This window comes from Micropterus salmoides, unplaced genomic scaffold (assembly GCF_014851395.1).
Source record: "Micropterus salmoides isolate LMB-PRFRI ecotype aquatic unplaced genomic scaffold, ASM1485139v1 Ms_hic_scaffold_6, whole genome shotgun sequence".
NCBI lineage: Eukaryota > Metazoa > Chordata > Actinopteri > Centrarchiformes > Centrarchidae > Micropterus > Micropterus salmoides.
The window spans coordinates 22,139,774-22,156,765 of NW_024044348.1; the positions used below are offsets into that span (position 1 = coordinate 22,139,774).

The window sequence follows — 16,992 nt, forward strand, 5'->3', positions numbered from 1 at the left end:
TCTGCTGTCAGCAAAAGCACCCTCAAAGTGCAAGATTGGCCCATGCTATTACTCTCTGATTGACAAGCTAATACTAAGTCTTTTTGAATGGTTTGTGATGCTGTTAAAAGTTTGTTTGCAGCTGTAATATTTGTAAACATATGAGAATATAAATATTCTCATATTTACTAAAGATTTGTGTGAGCAAAAACGTGTGCAAACTTGATATCACGAGGAAATTAACAATCCTTCGGGACGTTAGTAAATCTGGCTGTAGGTGTGTATATATATATATATATATATATATATATATATATATATATATTCTACAAAATTAGATGTGTATATATACTGTAATATATAGTCGCAGGAAAAAGTGTGTGAACCCTTTTGAATTACCTGGATTTCTGCATAAATTAGTTATAAAATGTGATCTGATCTTCATCTACGTCACAACAATGGACAAACACAGTCTGCTTAAACTAATACCACACAAACAATTATATGTTTTTATTGAACACAGAGTAAATAGTCACAGCGCAGGGTGGTATTTGAACCCCTACTCTAATGACTTCTCCAAAAGCTAATTGAAAGTCAGCCAACCTGACCAATCAATGAGATGAGATTGGAGGTGTTGGTTAGAGCTGCCCTGCCCTCTAAAAAAAATTTAGAGAAAATTAAATTTTAATTTTGCTATTCCCATGAAGCATTGCCAGATGTGAACCATGCCTCGACCAAAAGCGCTCTCAGAAGACCTAGGCAGACTGTCTATAAATGGAGTTCAGCGCTGCTACTCTCCCTAGGAGTGGCTGTCCTGCAAAGATGACTGCATGAGCACAAAGCAGAATGCTCAATGAGGTTAAGAAGGCGTGTCAGCTGAAGACTAACAAGAATGGAGTTCATGGGAGGACACCACAGAAGAAGCCACTGCTGTCCAAAAAAACATTGCTGCACGTCTGAAGTTTGCAGAAGAGCACCTGGATGTTCCACAGCACTACTGGCAAAATATTCTGTGGACAGATGAAACCAAATTTGAGTTGTTTGGAAGGAACACACAACCCAATGTGTGGAGGAAAAAAGGCACAGCACACCAACACCAAAACCTCATCCCAACTGTGAGGTATGGTGGAGGGGAAATCATGATTTGGGACTGCTTTGTTGCCTCAGGGCCTGGAAGGGTTGCTATCAAAAGGTATTCCAACATTTATCACGAAATTTTGCAGGAGAAGTAAATCAACAACAGAATGGCTTCAGCAGAAGAAAATACACCTTATCGAGTGGCGCCGTCAGAGTCCTGACCTCAACCCGACTGAGATGCTGTGGCATGACCTCAAGAGAGAGATTCAGAAGTTGAAGGAAACCATTAAATATTCACATATGAGGAGCTGGAGCAAGAGAATTTTGCCATATATTCATATGAAATTATTCAAAACAATGAATTGGTTATAAAAAATGTTGCTTCCTGATAGTGCAGTATAAGTATGAAGTAGCAGAAAATAGAGCTACTCAAATAAAGTACAAGTAGGAAGTAAATATACTTACTTTCCTGAAATTCAAATCCAATCATTATGTTATGTTAGAATTCAAAATACAAATTATATGATAGGAATTCATTTGTTCTCATACTGCTGCATGAGTAGGCCTACAGAATATGGTCTACAGTTGGCTCTTCAAAAAAACAAACAAAAAACAAGCTACAAAAAATGTCATGTCTTTTTTGGACATAAATCCCCAGGCTATGCATTAGCCTATAGCCAACATATTCTTTATGTTTCAGTTTTTTTTTTAATCATTTGTAACTCACAGTGTTCACTAATACTGAGTTCACTTTTTCAAAAGTCTTCACACAGTCAGCACAACAGAAGACAGTGTAGACCATAAACTGTGTGTCACTTTAAATAGCTTGACACAAAATTCAATGTAAATTAGCCTGCGCTTTGATTCTGCTACATCTAAAAAACAATCATAAACACTGAGGGCCTGTTGTTTTAATGGGACATTTAATGTGTCGTCTCCCCGTTCTCCTCCAGTAACAGAGGTTGACAATCCGTCCCAGGATGGTGTCAGTTTTCCTTCCACCTTCTCCATTCCTCAACTTGTGGTGCCCGAACAATAATGCTGCGATGATGTGTTGAGAGGAAACCACCAATCACTACTCTCCCCGTAGAAGGTGACTGACCCTCTGTCTTGCTGCTACAGTGCTATTTTGAACTGTTATGAGTCAAATGCATAAATATTGGATACTACAAACCCCATAGAGGAATTATTTTCCTCGGGAAGGTGCAACGTTTCTGACAAGCAGCCACATAATCAGTCGCTCTTGGACACAATCATAGACTGTATATAAAACGGACACAATGCATGCTGGATGTCTGGACAAAGTGGACATAGACTACATACTGTATTATAATCTGCAGAAGATCGCCAGTGATTGACCGGACATGCAAAAGCGATTCTTTCCCCCAAGAAAAAAAAATGTAAATGATTTAGCTTTCCTCGCGGGTGGTAAGGCTCATTTATGCTAAGAAAAGGGGTGAATGCAAATCTTGGCAGGTAGCCTTTAACATCTATTCTGCCGAATTATGCATCCGCCTATCAATAAGGTGCTTTTCAGACACTTTGCTGTGCACATTAATGAAACGCAGTTATCGCCGCATATTTACGCTGAATGTCAAGGAATGCTTCTTCTGCTAAGTGTAATACAATATTAACTACTCTAAACGTTCATAAAATATATACTTCGAATCATTTATCACCATTGATGATCCCCACAAAGGATATATTATAGCTTTAAAAGGAGTATTTGGAGGAGCGTCCAATTCTCGGCGTAACACATCCCAGACAGCCCCAAGTTGCCCCCACACTGTGCTTTTGTAATCGAAATCTCGCGAGACATTGGGTCTTTGTTGATATCAGGGGCACTTCACTTGTTGATGACTCGGATACCAGTCCGATGAAGCGGAGACAAAAGTAACTGACACCATGGGGCTGCTCTCTGTGAGTGTCGGGCACTTTCGGAACCGGGTTCGGATGTGGAGTCGAGATTTATCCAAAATTTCAGCAACTTTCCGCTACAGTTGCGCGCTCGCGGTGGTAAGGTGACATTGTTTATGTTCTTCTTTATTATGCAAGCCCGCTACAGTTCTCTCAGAATAGTTGCATGCAAATGTGTTCTTTTACAACAGCTACTTGCAGATGCGTCGGATAACAGTGTGTTGCAAGAGCTGGAGCCCTGTGTGACTGTAAGCTATTCCAGGTCTGTCGTGGGAAAGAACACACTGTTCCTCCGTTATAGCCAGCAGCCCCCTAAAACCTCTAAACAAACAAACTGCTGCACTGTTTATATGTCATCATTCCTAAGTTGCTTTTCTCTCACGATATTTCCGTTTGAAGTTGGTTTCCTCAGTTTCAGAATGTTTTGTTTGAGGGGGGCGTTTCTCGGTCAGTGTTGTAAATTCTTATTCATTTATTCAGTTTTACTTTTTTAATAATAGGTTCAGCAAATGTTACATGGTTCAAGTTATTGAAATACTTTTTATTAAAAAAATGTGAGAGTTGGAATCTAGAAGTAGTGAACTTTTTGAATTGGAGTTTGAATTTCTCATTGACATAATGGAGGTTCTCTGACTGGGAAGGGGTATCTTATCTGTGATATTTTGCCCGGTCATTAGGCCTACCAGATAAAGAGCTGCACTTCAACATTGATCATGAGTTCCAAACCATGTTTTCTTAATAAAAATGTATTTGAGATTGACTGTTGATGTCACATGAGGGATATTTTTCTATTGGAGGATGACACTTGTTCCTTTGAAATAAAATAATAGTATAGTTGTTTATTCCTTGTAAATATTCCTGTAATTCTTGTAGGATTTTTTTTTCTTTCTGATGGACTGCATGGTCAGTACAGCCCAACAGATACAGGCTGATATTAGCAGTCAATATTGGGTTATTACAGATATGTTGGTATTGGTGTCTGTGTGAGCAGGTATGGGCAAATTGAAATTGAAAAGATTTATTGCCTATATTTTAATGTCTTTGTTTTACTTCATGTTTTTTCAATTAAATTATATGTTTTTATTCATAGTTAAATTTAAAAATATAATGTACTGTTGAATCAGAATCAGCTTTATTGCCAGGTAAATGTACACATACAAGGAATTTCCCTCTGGATTGTACATTGCTCATGATGTGCTTACTCATACAAAAATACAAAATCACAATAATAAATATAGCCGCAAGCGGCGATTCGCGATTTTTCCCCAATATCGCCATCAATATTATTTCACACATACGGTTCAACATTGTTATTAAACACATCCTGCAAGTTTTGTAACAACTGGACAACAATCGGAGCTACGGTCTAGGAGGAGATGTCAAAAATGTGATTTTCAAAAAATTCAAAATGGCGGAAAAAAACTCTAGGCGGACCTTAATAGTCCTTGAGGCTTTTTTGTAGAGCACATTGAGCTGGACCTGTTTGAAAAATTCGTTTTCAAGTCAATCGGACTTACAGCGTAAGGGGCGTGTCCTTTCAAAGTTTGCCTTTTTAAGCCTTAATTATAGTGCCACCATGTGGCCGATTGAGTTCATATTTCTATGGAAGCTGATGCACACCATTTCCAGTTATTCCCCCAAGTTTCATGTTTCTAGCTCATTCCAGCTCACGGGAATTTGAGCCGGCGCAGCAGACAACAAATAATAATAACTAAAACACACAAAAACAATAGGGTTCTACCGCTACGCGGTATGAACCCTAAAAAAATAAAATAAAATCAGACAGACTTCAGTGTAGACAACACAAATATACACACTATGAATAAAAACAATATAGACATATTGATAAATAGTGCAGTGAGCAGAGTGCAATAGATGCAGGAGTATGTACATGTCGGAGGTGGATGTGATATAGAGGTACATATACGTGCATACATGTACGCATGTACACAGTGCAATGAAGCATAGTGCAAAGGATGCTGGAATAAATAAGTATAAGTAATTTGTGCAGGAGTAATGACTTGAGGTAGGTGGATTAGTCTATAATATGACAATATAACAGTATGAACAGCACTGAAATAGAGAATGGTGAATAAATAATAAAGCTTGCTAGTAAACAGGTGGCTGATTAGAGGCAGAGTTACTGGGTTATTGCACAAGAATTGTTCCTAACACCGTGAGTCAGAAATCAGCTGTTCATCAGAGTGATGGCTTGTGGCAAGAAACTGTTCCTAAGTCTGTTGGTTTTGGCGTACAGCGCCTACCAGAGGGGAGAAGCTGGAACAGATTGTGTCCAGGGTGAGATGGATCTGCAGTTTCCTGCCTGTTTCCTGCCTCTGGAAATGTATAAGTCCTGAATGGAGGGCAGCTTGGCACCGATGATCTTTTCTGCAGTCCTGACTGTCTCTTGTAGTCCGCTCCTGTCCTTTTTGGTGGCAGATCCAAACCAGACCGTGATGGACGTGCAGAGGACAGACTGGATGATAGGTGTGTAAAAGTGGATCAGCAGCTCCTTAGGCAGGTTGATCTTCTTGAGCTGGCGCAGGAAGTACATCCTCTGCTGGGCTTTCTTGATGATGGTGTCCGAGTTGGGTTCCTACTTCAGGTCCTGGGATATAGTCGATTCCAGAAACCTGAAGGATTCCACAGCAGACACAGGGCTGTTGAGTATGGTGATGAGGGACATAGTTGGGTTGCTCCTCCTGAAGTCCATGATCATCTCCACAGTTTTGAGCGTGTTAAGCTCCAGGTTGTTGTTCTGGCCGCACCAGAGAGCCAGCTGATCAACCTCCCGTCTTTAGGCCGACTCGTCACCGTCCCACATGAGGCCGATGACCGTTGTGTCGTCATCAAACTTCAGGAGTTGGACAGATGGGTCTCCGGAGGTGCAGTCGTTGGTGTAGAGGGAGAAGAGCAGTGGGGAGAGCACACACCCCTGGGGGGCACCAGTGCTAATAGTCCTGGTGCTGGATGTGATGTTCCCCAGTCTCACCTGCTGACTTCTGTCAGTCAGTAAGTTTGTGATCCACTGACAGGTGGAGGCTGGCACAGTGAGCTGGGTGAGTTTGGTGCTGAGGATGTCCGGGATGATGATGTTGAACGCCAAGCTGAAGTCCACGAACAGGATCCTTGCATATGTCCCTGGAGAGTCGAGGTGTTGCAGGATGTAATGCAGTCCCAAGTTGACTGCATCATCCACTGACCTGTTAGCGCTGTAGGCAAACTGCAGGGGCTCCAGCAAGGGGTCTGTAATGTCCTTCAGGTGGGCCAACACCAGTCTTTCAGTGGACTTCATGACCACAGATGTCAGAGCGACAAGCCTGTAGTCATTTGTGGAGCATTTGAAGCAGAAGGGAACTTCACACAGCTCAAGTGATCTGTTGAAGATCTGTGTGAAGATCTGTCCAGGGACATATGCAAGGACAGCTCCAGTGATCTGTTGAAGATCTGTGTGAAGACGGGGGCCATCATTTTCAGGCAGGATGGAGACACACTGTCGGGGCCAGGAGCCTTCCTGATCTTCTGCCTTTGGAAGAGGTGGCTCACGTCCTCTTCACAGATCTTGAGTGCAGGTGAGGGGTCAGAGAGGAGGTTGGCAGTGTGTCAGAGGGGGAAGGTGACTGTTTGAAGATGGTGTTGGAGCGGGGGAGAGGTGTGACTGTGGGCTTTTCAAGCCTGCAATAAAAGCCATTCAGCTCGTCTGCCAGTTGTTGAGTACCAGCAGTGTTGGGGGATGGTGTCCAGTAGTTGGCCTCTCCACACTGACGCAGGGTCGTTGGCTGCAAAGCTGTTATCTAGCTTTTCAGTGTAGCATCTCTTTGCTGCTTTGACCTCGTTAGTCAGAGTGTTCCTGGCCTGGTTGTACTGGACTCTGTTCCGACTTCTGATTGGCCTGACGAAGTTGCCTGAGTTTCGCTGTGAACCAGGGTTTTTGGTTGTAGGTTTTAGTCTACACACACATGTCCTCACAAAAACTGATGTAAGATGTCACGGTGTCAGTTAGTTCATCCAGGTCAGTGGCTGCAGCCTCAAAAACACTCCAGTCACTGCAGTCAAAGCAGGCCTGTAACTCCATCTTTGACTCGTTGTTCCATCTTTTCACAGTCTGTACAACAGGTTTAACAGATTTCAGTTGCTGCCTGTATGTTAAGATCAAGCGATAGGTGTCCTTTAATGTAGCAATGTTCCAGTGTGTTAGTGTCCCTGGTGGGACACTTAATATGCTGTCTGTCTTTTGGGAGTTCGTGGCTGAGGTTTGCTCTGTTAAAGTCCCCAAGAACAATGAGCAGGGAGTCTGGATGTTAGTTATCTGGTCGGCCAGGTGTAGTAACGCCTCACTAACACAGGCCTGAGGTGGAATGTAATTTTATTTACTCTTATTGGCTTCTAATATAGGTGACAGATAAATAAGTTAACACCATGTGAGTTTTCTAGCAAATGTTCAGTGTCTGACATGACATGACACAGGTCATAATGAGATTTCAGTAATCCTGTTGTTTGGAAAAAAACAGACAGATTTCTCATATGAACATGACAGTTATTCTCCATGACTGATTCATAACAGCTGCAGATACCATGGGACTGTTCATCATCATGTTTCCTGTCTACCGTTTTAGAAGAGGTGCAACAACATCTATTACACATAGCATGTTGAATTAATGCCTTTCTGCTGTATTTTTGTTTTCCACATGTCTTTATAGGGCCCTGCCTTCACTGCTAACATATTCATCATACAGTATCTTTATTTCAGAAGACGTCACTGATCCAAAGGAGATGTGGAAGATTATATCAACACAGTTTCCCACTCACTCGATTACTTAGTTCAAACAAACCACCGAGAGGTAGTGTACCTCTTAATGCTCTTATACTATGTAATGTAGCAAAATGAGCGAACACAATGACTTAATCTTTCTAGGGTCAATGTGAGCCATTTGTACTTAATCCTTTTGTTGTGTGTGTAACTGGTTTAGGTTTTGAAAAGGATTTCCCGAAGAGTGAAGAAAGCGCTGGCGTCAACAAATCAGCTGAAGGTGAGGAGTCATCCTCTCAAGCAGCATTTGTATACTACCTATAGTATCTTCTGCTCTAAGATCTTCTGAAGTGTATGACTAACTTTCTGTTACTGTTCAGATGAAAATACCAAAGAGCGAGAATCTGTTGTAAGTAAAGGGAGGGACACAAACGATGATGGAGATGAAAGACGAAGAGGAGGAAAAAAGGAAGAATCACACTGGTGGACACGCTTTCAGGTGCGAATCATGGCCAGAATTCTAACGAACTGTTATTCCTACAGGTTGTTTATGCATGTCATTAAAATGCACTACACACACAAATGCTAGTAACTTGGAATATATTTACTAAAATGCTGGAATAAGACAATTTTTAAGGTAAATTCTAAGCTTGGTTTGACTCATTTTTTTATAATTTTCATAACACATAATGTCACATAAATGACTATTCAGGTCTATAATACTAAAATAATATATACTAATAATATTAACCTTATAGAATGATGTAGTTATAGTAGATGGTAGCTAGTTAGTGTCGTTAGCTCTGTCAGAGTACGACTTCATATTTATATAAAAACCGGACAAAACTGGACATTACTTGGAGAAAAGAAAGCAAGGAGGTTGAACTACCTGGTGAGTTCAGAAAACATGTGTCTGTAACTTTATTCATTATATCATTATCATTGATATCATTATCATTAATTATATCATTGTACTTTACTGTGACCAAGTTAGCATAGCATAGCCCTGATTGATCCAAACTCCATTCAGAAAACAAACATTTTAGAAGTTTTTGTCCTGCTGTCTTGCTGGCAGACATGACAAATCATGAATTCATATGTTTAACAAATCTGCATTATGTTGTAGTTATTTTGGCATCAGTTTAATCCGTTTATTGCTATTTAATCACAGCAAAATGTTTACTTCATACAGTTGTAGTAATGGCGAGTTGTGTTTATTCACGTTATCGCGTTAAAATCTCCTTCTGGCGTTGTGTGTGAACACTTGCAGCGAATGTACTCACTCGAGGAAAGCGTTGCGAGGCGAAAATTCGCCTTTGGTCTGACTGCCGCATTACCAAAATGTTTGTTGATGCTGTATATTTATGTTAGAAAATAAATTTAAGCTCATATATTCATATGTCAGACCTTTTAAAACCTTCAGATGTTGAAATATTTTCCTTAAAACATATAGTACTTTACTAATAACACTGGAGATCCTAGTTGTTGTGAGAGGCACCATAATGCAGCTGCAGGGTGGGAAGAATGGCTTGTTTTTCACTGGCATTCTGACAGTCTCTTCTTTAATCAGTTGGTCTCCTCTCCCTTACAACATTTCTTTTATCTAACAGGATGAATTCCCTTTGGATGAAAAAGCACTTCGCAACCTTGGAATTGGTGCAGCAGGCATGACCACAGCTTTTTTGTACTTTTACTTCCGAGAGACAGGGGTCCAGATCTCCTGGAAGGACTTTGTGCATCACTACTTGAGCAGAGGCTTAGTAAGAGGCAGAGAGAGTTTCAGTTTTGGTATCTTCTGAACGAGGGCATTTTTATCTGCATGTTTGTTTCTGCAGTCATATAAACAAATTGGTTATTGTGCTCTCTACACAGGTGGATCACCTGGAAGTTGTCAATAAACAGTATGTCAAAGTAATTCCTGCCCACGGAGTGGAAACATCAGAAGTGGTTAGTTGCATGAAAATGCTTTTTTGTCACTTTGTTGGTGAGTCATAGGTTCTAATAATGATTTAGTTTCACTGTGTTCATGGCCTCACAGCCTGTAGTCTTTTATGTACACTTGCTGTCTAATTCATGAATGTGCATGATTGATTTGCCGCCGTGTAGCAAAGTTAATAAAACTGATCATCATGAATATGTATGAATAGTACTAATATATGTATATGTCGCTCACACACACACACAAACGATATAGATTAAAATGACCCTATGTAACTTGCTGAACAGCAGCCACTGTGACCAAAAGTGGAAATGATGGTTAATTTTGAAATGTAGTTTAACAGTAAAACAAGTAGGAAAGACAAAATAATTTTAATGCCCTCTTACTAGGTTTGACCTAAACTTTCATTCGAGACTGACAGCTTAGCAAAATCCATGCCAATCCAATCCACTGATTAGGTCCATGAGATATGGTTGAAAATGCTAGTAAAAAATGAGTTAAGATTATTTGGCCAAACTACAATTCCCAAGGTCAAAAATGACTTTTCAGGCCCAAGAGTTTGCTAATATTTGCTACCATAAGCTACTGGGCCAAGTAAGACTGTAGCAGCAAAACCTCAGAGTGCATTGAAAGTAGCAATGGTGCGATTTATTGCTTATTTTCATTTGTAAGAGGAAGAATTGACCTCTTCCTTGTTATTTCTTTTTAAAATGTAATATAGTCTTGCTTTGGATTTAAAGTGTATACACACATATACTGTGTACTGCATGTTATGTTTTCTGTTTTTTGTATGTTTCAGAGCTATTTGTGGTTCAACATTGGCAGTGTCGACTCATTTGAGCACAACCTGGAGATGGCACAGCAAGAGATGGGTCTGGAGTCCCCACAGAAAGTACCTGTATTATATAGCAGTGAAAGCGATGGGTGAGAATTGATCGGAACTTTCATATTGAAGTGACTTTTATGCATGTTGGATGTGCCTAATTGAGCTTCTTTGTCTTTCCTCACAGTACACTTCTTTTGAACATCCTCCCAACCTTACTGCTGGCTGGATTTTTGCTTTTTGCCACTCGGCAGGGACCAATGGCGGGAGGTCGTGGAGGTAGGGGGCAAGGAAACCCCTTTAGCATGAGTGAATCCAAAGCAAAGATTATAAAAGACAACATTAGCGTGCGATTCAAGGACGTTGCAGGCTGCGAGGAGGCCAAACTGGAGATTTTGGAGTTTGTCAACTTCCTGAAGAACCCACGGCAGTATCAGGACCTAGGAGCCAGGATCCCAAAGGTGTGCCATACTGGATATAATAAAGGATTGTGGCATAGGGTCGGGCAGTGATGGTGACGAGTATGGGCTAAAAAAACTAACTCTTAAAGTGATACTTTTCGCCACCGTTTCATTTTCAGGGTGCAGTTTTATCGGGTCCACCTGGTACTGGCAAGACTTTGCTAGCTAAGGCCACTGCAGGAGAGGCCAACGTCCCCTTCATTACCGTCAGTGGCTCAGAGTTCCAAGAAATGTTTGTTGGCGTGGGGCCAGCTAGGGTCAGTACTGGGCTAAATGTTGAATGTGTGAACACAATAATTTGTTATATCAAAGATACAAACACAGAGGACAATCTACAGTACCTTATCTTTCCTCTCTCTATTTGAATTATACCACTGTAGGAAATTATGCTATTTATAGCAGTAATGAATACTGATTTATACATCTCTTTGCCCTGTCCATATAAGATAAGGCATATGTTTGCCACAGCGCGAAAAAATGCCCCTTGCATCCTTTTCATCGACGAGATTGACGCAGTTGGCAGGAAGAGAGGCAAAGGGAACTTTGGCAACCAGAGCGAGCAGGAAAACACCCTCAACCAGTTGCTTGTGGAAATGGATGGTAAGTATTTGTGTCATCTATCTGTATGTGTTTGAGCCTTTCGCCCTTTCCTGGTGCAATATTTCACAAGATGCTGTTTGTCATTTACAGGGTTCAACAGTAGCACTAACGTGGTCATTTTAGCTGGTACCAATCGAGCGGATATCCTGGATCCAGCTTTGATGAGGCCTGGGCGCTTTGATCGACATATATACATAGGTAAAGTATAGCACTGGTCTGAGGTCTGCCCCAAGCTGTCTTCTCTCAAGCTTTATAATTCCCTGCTCTCACCGGGATGCCTGAGAACAGGTTTCAATTAATGACATTTATCTTATGCACGCTCTAAATCTTTTCTCTATGTCATCATTTATCACTGTCAACGTTGTCTAGTTTGTTTTGTTAAGGTACCAGTTAAGGTGCTAATCATGACCTTACTGACACTTGTATCTTGTACTTACTGTATAGTTCCCATACAAATTAGCTTCAAGCTTAATAGACTTACTTCTGTTCTTTATTTGCGCCTGTTCACTTGTTATGTCATTAAAAGCATGTGTTGCGCACTGTGAGCTTTTATCTTTGCGGTTAAAATGGTTTATCTTTTTCTGCCTGCTAAGATCTAATTTATTATACACCAGCTGTGCTGGACAATGGTGGGCAGGGCAGTTTTCTCTCTGACAAAAAAAGTGGGTCAAAATGAGAGAGCTGGCTTTCTATAAAAGAGGGATTAGATGACTGTAGGCCAACATGAGGGATGGGACACTGTTTTCTGTCCTTTAATCTTTCTGTTCTTACATGTGAACAGTATTGGTCAGATAACGTTGCTTAAAAACATTACAAATTAATGTCTGATCAGTAATTAGTGTCATAACTTGTTGCATTTTTATGAACATTAAACAAAAATAAATGTGGCTCAAACCTGCATGAATAATGCATTGTGTTAAAGTTTTCTAAGTATGCCAAAAGGCTCCTAATGCTCCTTCACACACTCAGCTACGTTTGTGTCACTCTTAGCTGTCAGCTTAAGAACAGACCTTCAGATAAAAGCTCCAGAATATTCACATTTTTAAGAGGCTGTCTTCAAGATGATTGGGATTTTATCTTGTGACTATGCCCATGAAAACACTTCTCCCCTTGTAAGTGTTAATGCTGCTGTACGGGGGAGTCTTTCAATGTTGACTTTACTGCCTAGTTTGATGCACAGCACTACAAAATAAATGTCACATTACAGTTGGTGGCACCAGCATTTCTAATTTGACTTTCTTTAGCTTACGTCCTTTTATATTCTCTTTTATGCTGCTGTTATTTGACTTGAAGTAATCCAAAGTGTGTAGACAGCCATGGTGTCTATAGCTATGTGGTGGCTGTTAATCATTTGTCAGTAGCATCTTGAAAATTAGCTCTATGACATGGACTCCTGTAATGCAGGTGCTGAATGAGCTTCTCATGATGTTCAGAAGCTGAGTCAACACACTGATGTATTGTATACACTCTGGTAAAGTTGGAGGCATTATCAACATTCATTTCATGACTTTAGTTCTGCAGCAACAGTTATTTAGATATTTTTTAGCTCACTTCTTATCATTCTTTTGTTTTAAAAAGAGGATGTCCTGAAATTAATCCTAAAATTCACAATATTTTCTTTTTTCCACAGGCCCACCAGATATTAAAGGCAGGGCATCCATCTTTAAGGTGCACTTAAGACCTCTGAAGTTGGACTCCAGTATAGAAGTAGACAGTTTAGCCAGGAAGCTAGCTGCGCTAACCCCAGGTTTTACTGGTAAGGACAAGAGATCTGTGTCCATGTCCGTGTGTGTGCAAACAGCCCAGTCTCTGGATTGATCTAAAAAGTTCATACAGTTGTGTCTTACTGTATTTCTTTTTTTCATCACACCACAGGCTAACTTGGCTGTTGTGCCTCTCGTGTGTTGCAGGGGCTGATATTGCTAATGTATGTAATGAAGCTGCGCTAATAGCTGCACGTCACCTCAACCGGCATATCAGTACTAAGCACTTTGAGCAGGCAGTCGATAGAGTTATCGGAGGTAAGTTAACAACCACATTTATGATTCACTTGATATTATGACAGTACTTACCTTAATAAAGTTGGTCAGTAATAAAAGCAATGGCCTTAAAGTGATGAGATTTGCAATACATTTCTGTAGTATAAAGTTTTGATCAATTATACTACTGCATGCTTGTAGGACACATCAACCCTAAACCCACCTATTGCTTGTACAACAACAGTTGTACAGTTTGGTAAGACATCCACCTTGCTCTCAGGTTTGGAAAAGAAGACTCAGGTACTGCAGCTTGCAGAGAAGACTACTGTGGCGTATCATGAGGCTGGGCATGCTGTGACGGGCTGGTTCCTAGAACATGCAGACCCTCTGCTTAAGGTACTCAGACCACTTCTTTTCTCTCGTACTGCTGCATGACTGAATTCCTCTGCAGCCCTTGAATAATTTGTTTTTACCTTGTACAATCACATTAAGTTTCACCACATGTGTATAATAACAATTCATTTGGTTGATTATAATGTACTCCCTAAGGTGTCCATTGTTCCCAGAGGGAAAGGTTTGGGTTATGTGCAGTATCTGCCTAAAGAACAGTGCCTGTTCACCAGGGAGCAGCTATTTGACAGAATGTGCATGATGCTGGGAGGTCGAGTGGCAGAGCAGGTTTTCTTTCGCCGAATCACCACGGGGGCGCAGGATGACCTCAGGAAAGTCACACAGTCTGCCTATGCACAGGTAATCACAACATTTTGCACAAAAAAAAAGATAAGATATACTTTATTGTCCCCGAAGGGAAATTTGTTTTGGGCTCTGTCCGTTCTGCAGCTTTACAAGACAACACAAAATGCAGAAATAAAGCATCTCTCAACACATATTTTCATCCAACACAACACATACTGTCATATACATTAGACAGTTATCTATATAGTAGCACATTGACTCCTTCTTCCAATGCCAGTTCTGATTGAACAACCCTGTCGGAAGATGTCACTTGAACACATCTGGTTCGTCAGAGAATCATGGTATAACCAAACCTAAGCAACATAAGAAGTGGTTGGTTTGAAGTGAAGCAACACTGTTTGTCATTTGACTTACGGTGGTCATTTCTCTTCAAATTTTAGGTTGTACAGTTTGGTATGAACGAGCCGGTGGGTCAGCTGTCCTTTGACCTCCCCAAGCAGGTTGACGTAGTAACTGAGAAACCCTTCGGTGAACCTACAGCCCAGCTTATAGATCAGGAGGTCCGCTTGCTTATAGATGCGGCCTTCCGACGAACACTTCAGCTTGTCACCGATAAGAAGGAAATGGTGGAGAAGGTGAGAACTGTCATCACTGTCCAGAGAACGATTAGAAAGACGAAAAGGATGGAGAGAAGTAAAGATAAAGAGTCTTGTACTCCAAAGCAGATCACTGAACAGTGTGATGCAGCAACTGATAGCTCATTTGTGCTTTAAATTAGCATTTTCAAAAACTGGTTGGAAGAATTGTGATGAAGATAGCTAACTGTAACTATCTTTATTTAATAATGAATAAATACAACTGCTATTTGATGTAACTACTACAGCTATTACTGTTGCTCCACAGCCTGTTTTGTGTTGCGAAAGGAAAATCTGTTCATTATGTCTGCGATCAGTAGCACATTTTTATGATGCTGAAGTTAGCATTTTAGCAATTAAGTCATTAAAATTCTTGTTGTTTACTATTGGTCATGTGTTGCAGGTGGCAAAACGTCTTCTAGAAAAGGAGATTCTAGACAAGGCTGACATGGTGGAGCTGCTAGGAACTCGTCCCTGTCAAGAGAAGTCATCATATGAGGAGTTTGTTGAAGGGCTTGGGGAATTTGAGGAGGACACCTCTCTACCTGAAGGGCTAAAGAACTGGGACAAGAATAAAGGGGATGAAAAACAGTCTCAGAGTCGGCAAAACAAATCAGCCCTTTACCTGTAGGTGGGCACGCAGCCCCAAAACAAATATTCCGCTGGATTCAGGTGAATATTTCTCAATGTCAGCACCATCTGGTCCAGACTGCAGCCTGTCAGGGCTCTTAAAAAAAACTTGTTCACCTCAAGGACAGCTGCCAAGGGATGGATGGTGATGTGTTGCACAGGTCTTAAATGGCCTAGAATATGCAATTTGTAATTTTGTATCTATATTCCAGCGGGAATCGCAAAAAAGTACTCCTCATTTTAATGTTAGGGCAATTTAACGTCACTAAGCTTCTGTGAAGAGTGCAGTTTGTGGCTTACACTTCACTGGAGGTGCCTTCTACACCGTTTCTTCCACGCTGTGTCCTACAGTGCAATGACACTGACAAACATACCACAGAATAATCTGTAGTCACAGTCAGGAAAGTTATTAAGCTAAATTAAAGTTACAAAAATCAAATGAAATATGCTTTTTAAAATTCAAAATCAGTTAACATCATGTGACAGGTACATTGTTTGGGGTGTGTGTTAGACAGTTACACATTGCTGGTATTATACAAGATACATTTTACACTAACGCTCATTGCCCTTATTCAACCTTTCTCAATTTCAGTGTAATGTATACTTTTTAGTCTGTGGTAGAGATTTCCATAAATCTATAATTCTAATAAGAATTTTTCAACTCTCAGCCACCACTTTGTTATGGTGATAGCGAACTATTTTCCCTGAGTGTTTAAACCAGGTTTCTTCTCTTGTTTCTCAGATGTTTAAGATTTCAAAGGTAGTTTTGACTGTCTCAAGTCTTCTTTCACTTCATTGTGCAATGAAGACTTACATTTCTGGGATGTTGTGTCTCACCATAAATACATTAACACATTTTAATCACCATTATAGGCTTCCAGCAGACCCCAACCTTCCTCAACCTGGTATAAATCTGTTTTTAAATTTACTTTGTGCGCATATGACTGATATTATTACAAATGTTATTGGATCACATGTACTGTAGGTTGTTTTCTCCCCCTCAGTGTCCCATAGTAATAAGAGTCAGTATTGATGTTGACATCCATTACTTTCAGTTGATGGTTACTTCAGAAGTGGGAACAACTGAGCTTAGTGAGAATCAAATATAAGCTAAGAAAGTACTACACCACATTTTATTTATTTTTTTAAACTCTTCGCTCACTCACACTACCTCACAGTGCCTCTTAAAATAACATTATCCACTGAATGTTTCATCAGAATCAGAATCAGAAGGAGCTTTATTGCCAAGTAGTGTTTTACACATAGGAGAAATTTGCTGTGGTGATAAGGTGCTACACGTAGACAAACATACAGTCAACATAAATAAATGTAGAAATATACTGTATAAATATGGAATGGAAGACCAACGTTGCAGATATATACATGTGCATTATTCTGGGTCTGTGCTGTGCAGAAGTAACGCAACAGAAGAGAATATTGTGTACATATAAATATATAAACTGACAACATAAAAATATACAACAACAAAGATCAACAATTAACAAC

At 40.4% G+C, this 16,992-nt stretch overlaps 1 protein-coding gene across 2 annotated transcripts; it reads left to right on the plus strand.

Annotated features, from left to right (window-relative positions):
• Window positions 1-2,886: 2,886 nt before the first annotated feature.
• Window positions 2,887-16,139, plus strand: LOC119890300 (AFG3-like protein 1). 2 transcript variants are annotated; one of them, XM_038701497.1, is made up of 17 exons: window positions 2,887-3,072; window positions 7,724-7,814; window positions 7,944-8,003; window positions 8,104-8,222; window positions 9,334-9,483; window positions 9,596-9,670; window positions 10,462-10,586; window positions 10,673-10,946; window positions 11,066-11,203; window positions 11,393-11,546; window positions 11,637-11,744; window positions 13,177-13,302; window positions 13,457-13,567; window positions 13,806-13,921; window positions 14,075-14,275; window positions 14,662-14,856; window positions 15,260-16,139. In XM_038701497.1, the coding sequence occupies exons 1-17, from the start codon at window positions 2,962-2,964 to the stop codon at window positions 15,485-15,487; spliced, it is 2,382 nt and encodes a 793-aa protein (XP_038557425.1). In that variant the 5' UTR covers window positions 2,887-2,961; the 3' UTR covers window positions 15,488-16,139. The 2 variants fall into 2 exon arrangements, with proteins under 2 accessions (XP_038557425.1, XP_038557426.1); XM_038701498.1 differs by having other exon boundaries at window positions 7,727-7,814.
• The last annotated feature ends 853 nt before the right edge of the window (window positions 16,140-16,992 follow it).

Bases quoted from the DNA above. Each gene is read 5' to 3' on its own strand.
- LOC119890300 (XM_038701497.1), top strand. From the start codon at position 2,962: ATGGGGCTGCTCTCTGTGAGTGTCGGGCACTTTCGGAACCGGGTTCGG. The intron at 11,204-11,392 runs GTCAGTACTGGG...TGTCCATATAAG, and splicing joins TTGGCGTGGGGCCAGCTAGG to ATAAGGCATATGTTTGCCAC. The intron at 13,922-14,074 runs GTACTCAGACCA...GTACTCCCTAAG, and splicing joins ATGCAGACCCTCTGCTTAAG to GTGTCCATTGTTCCCAGAGG.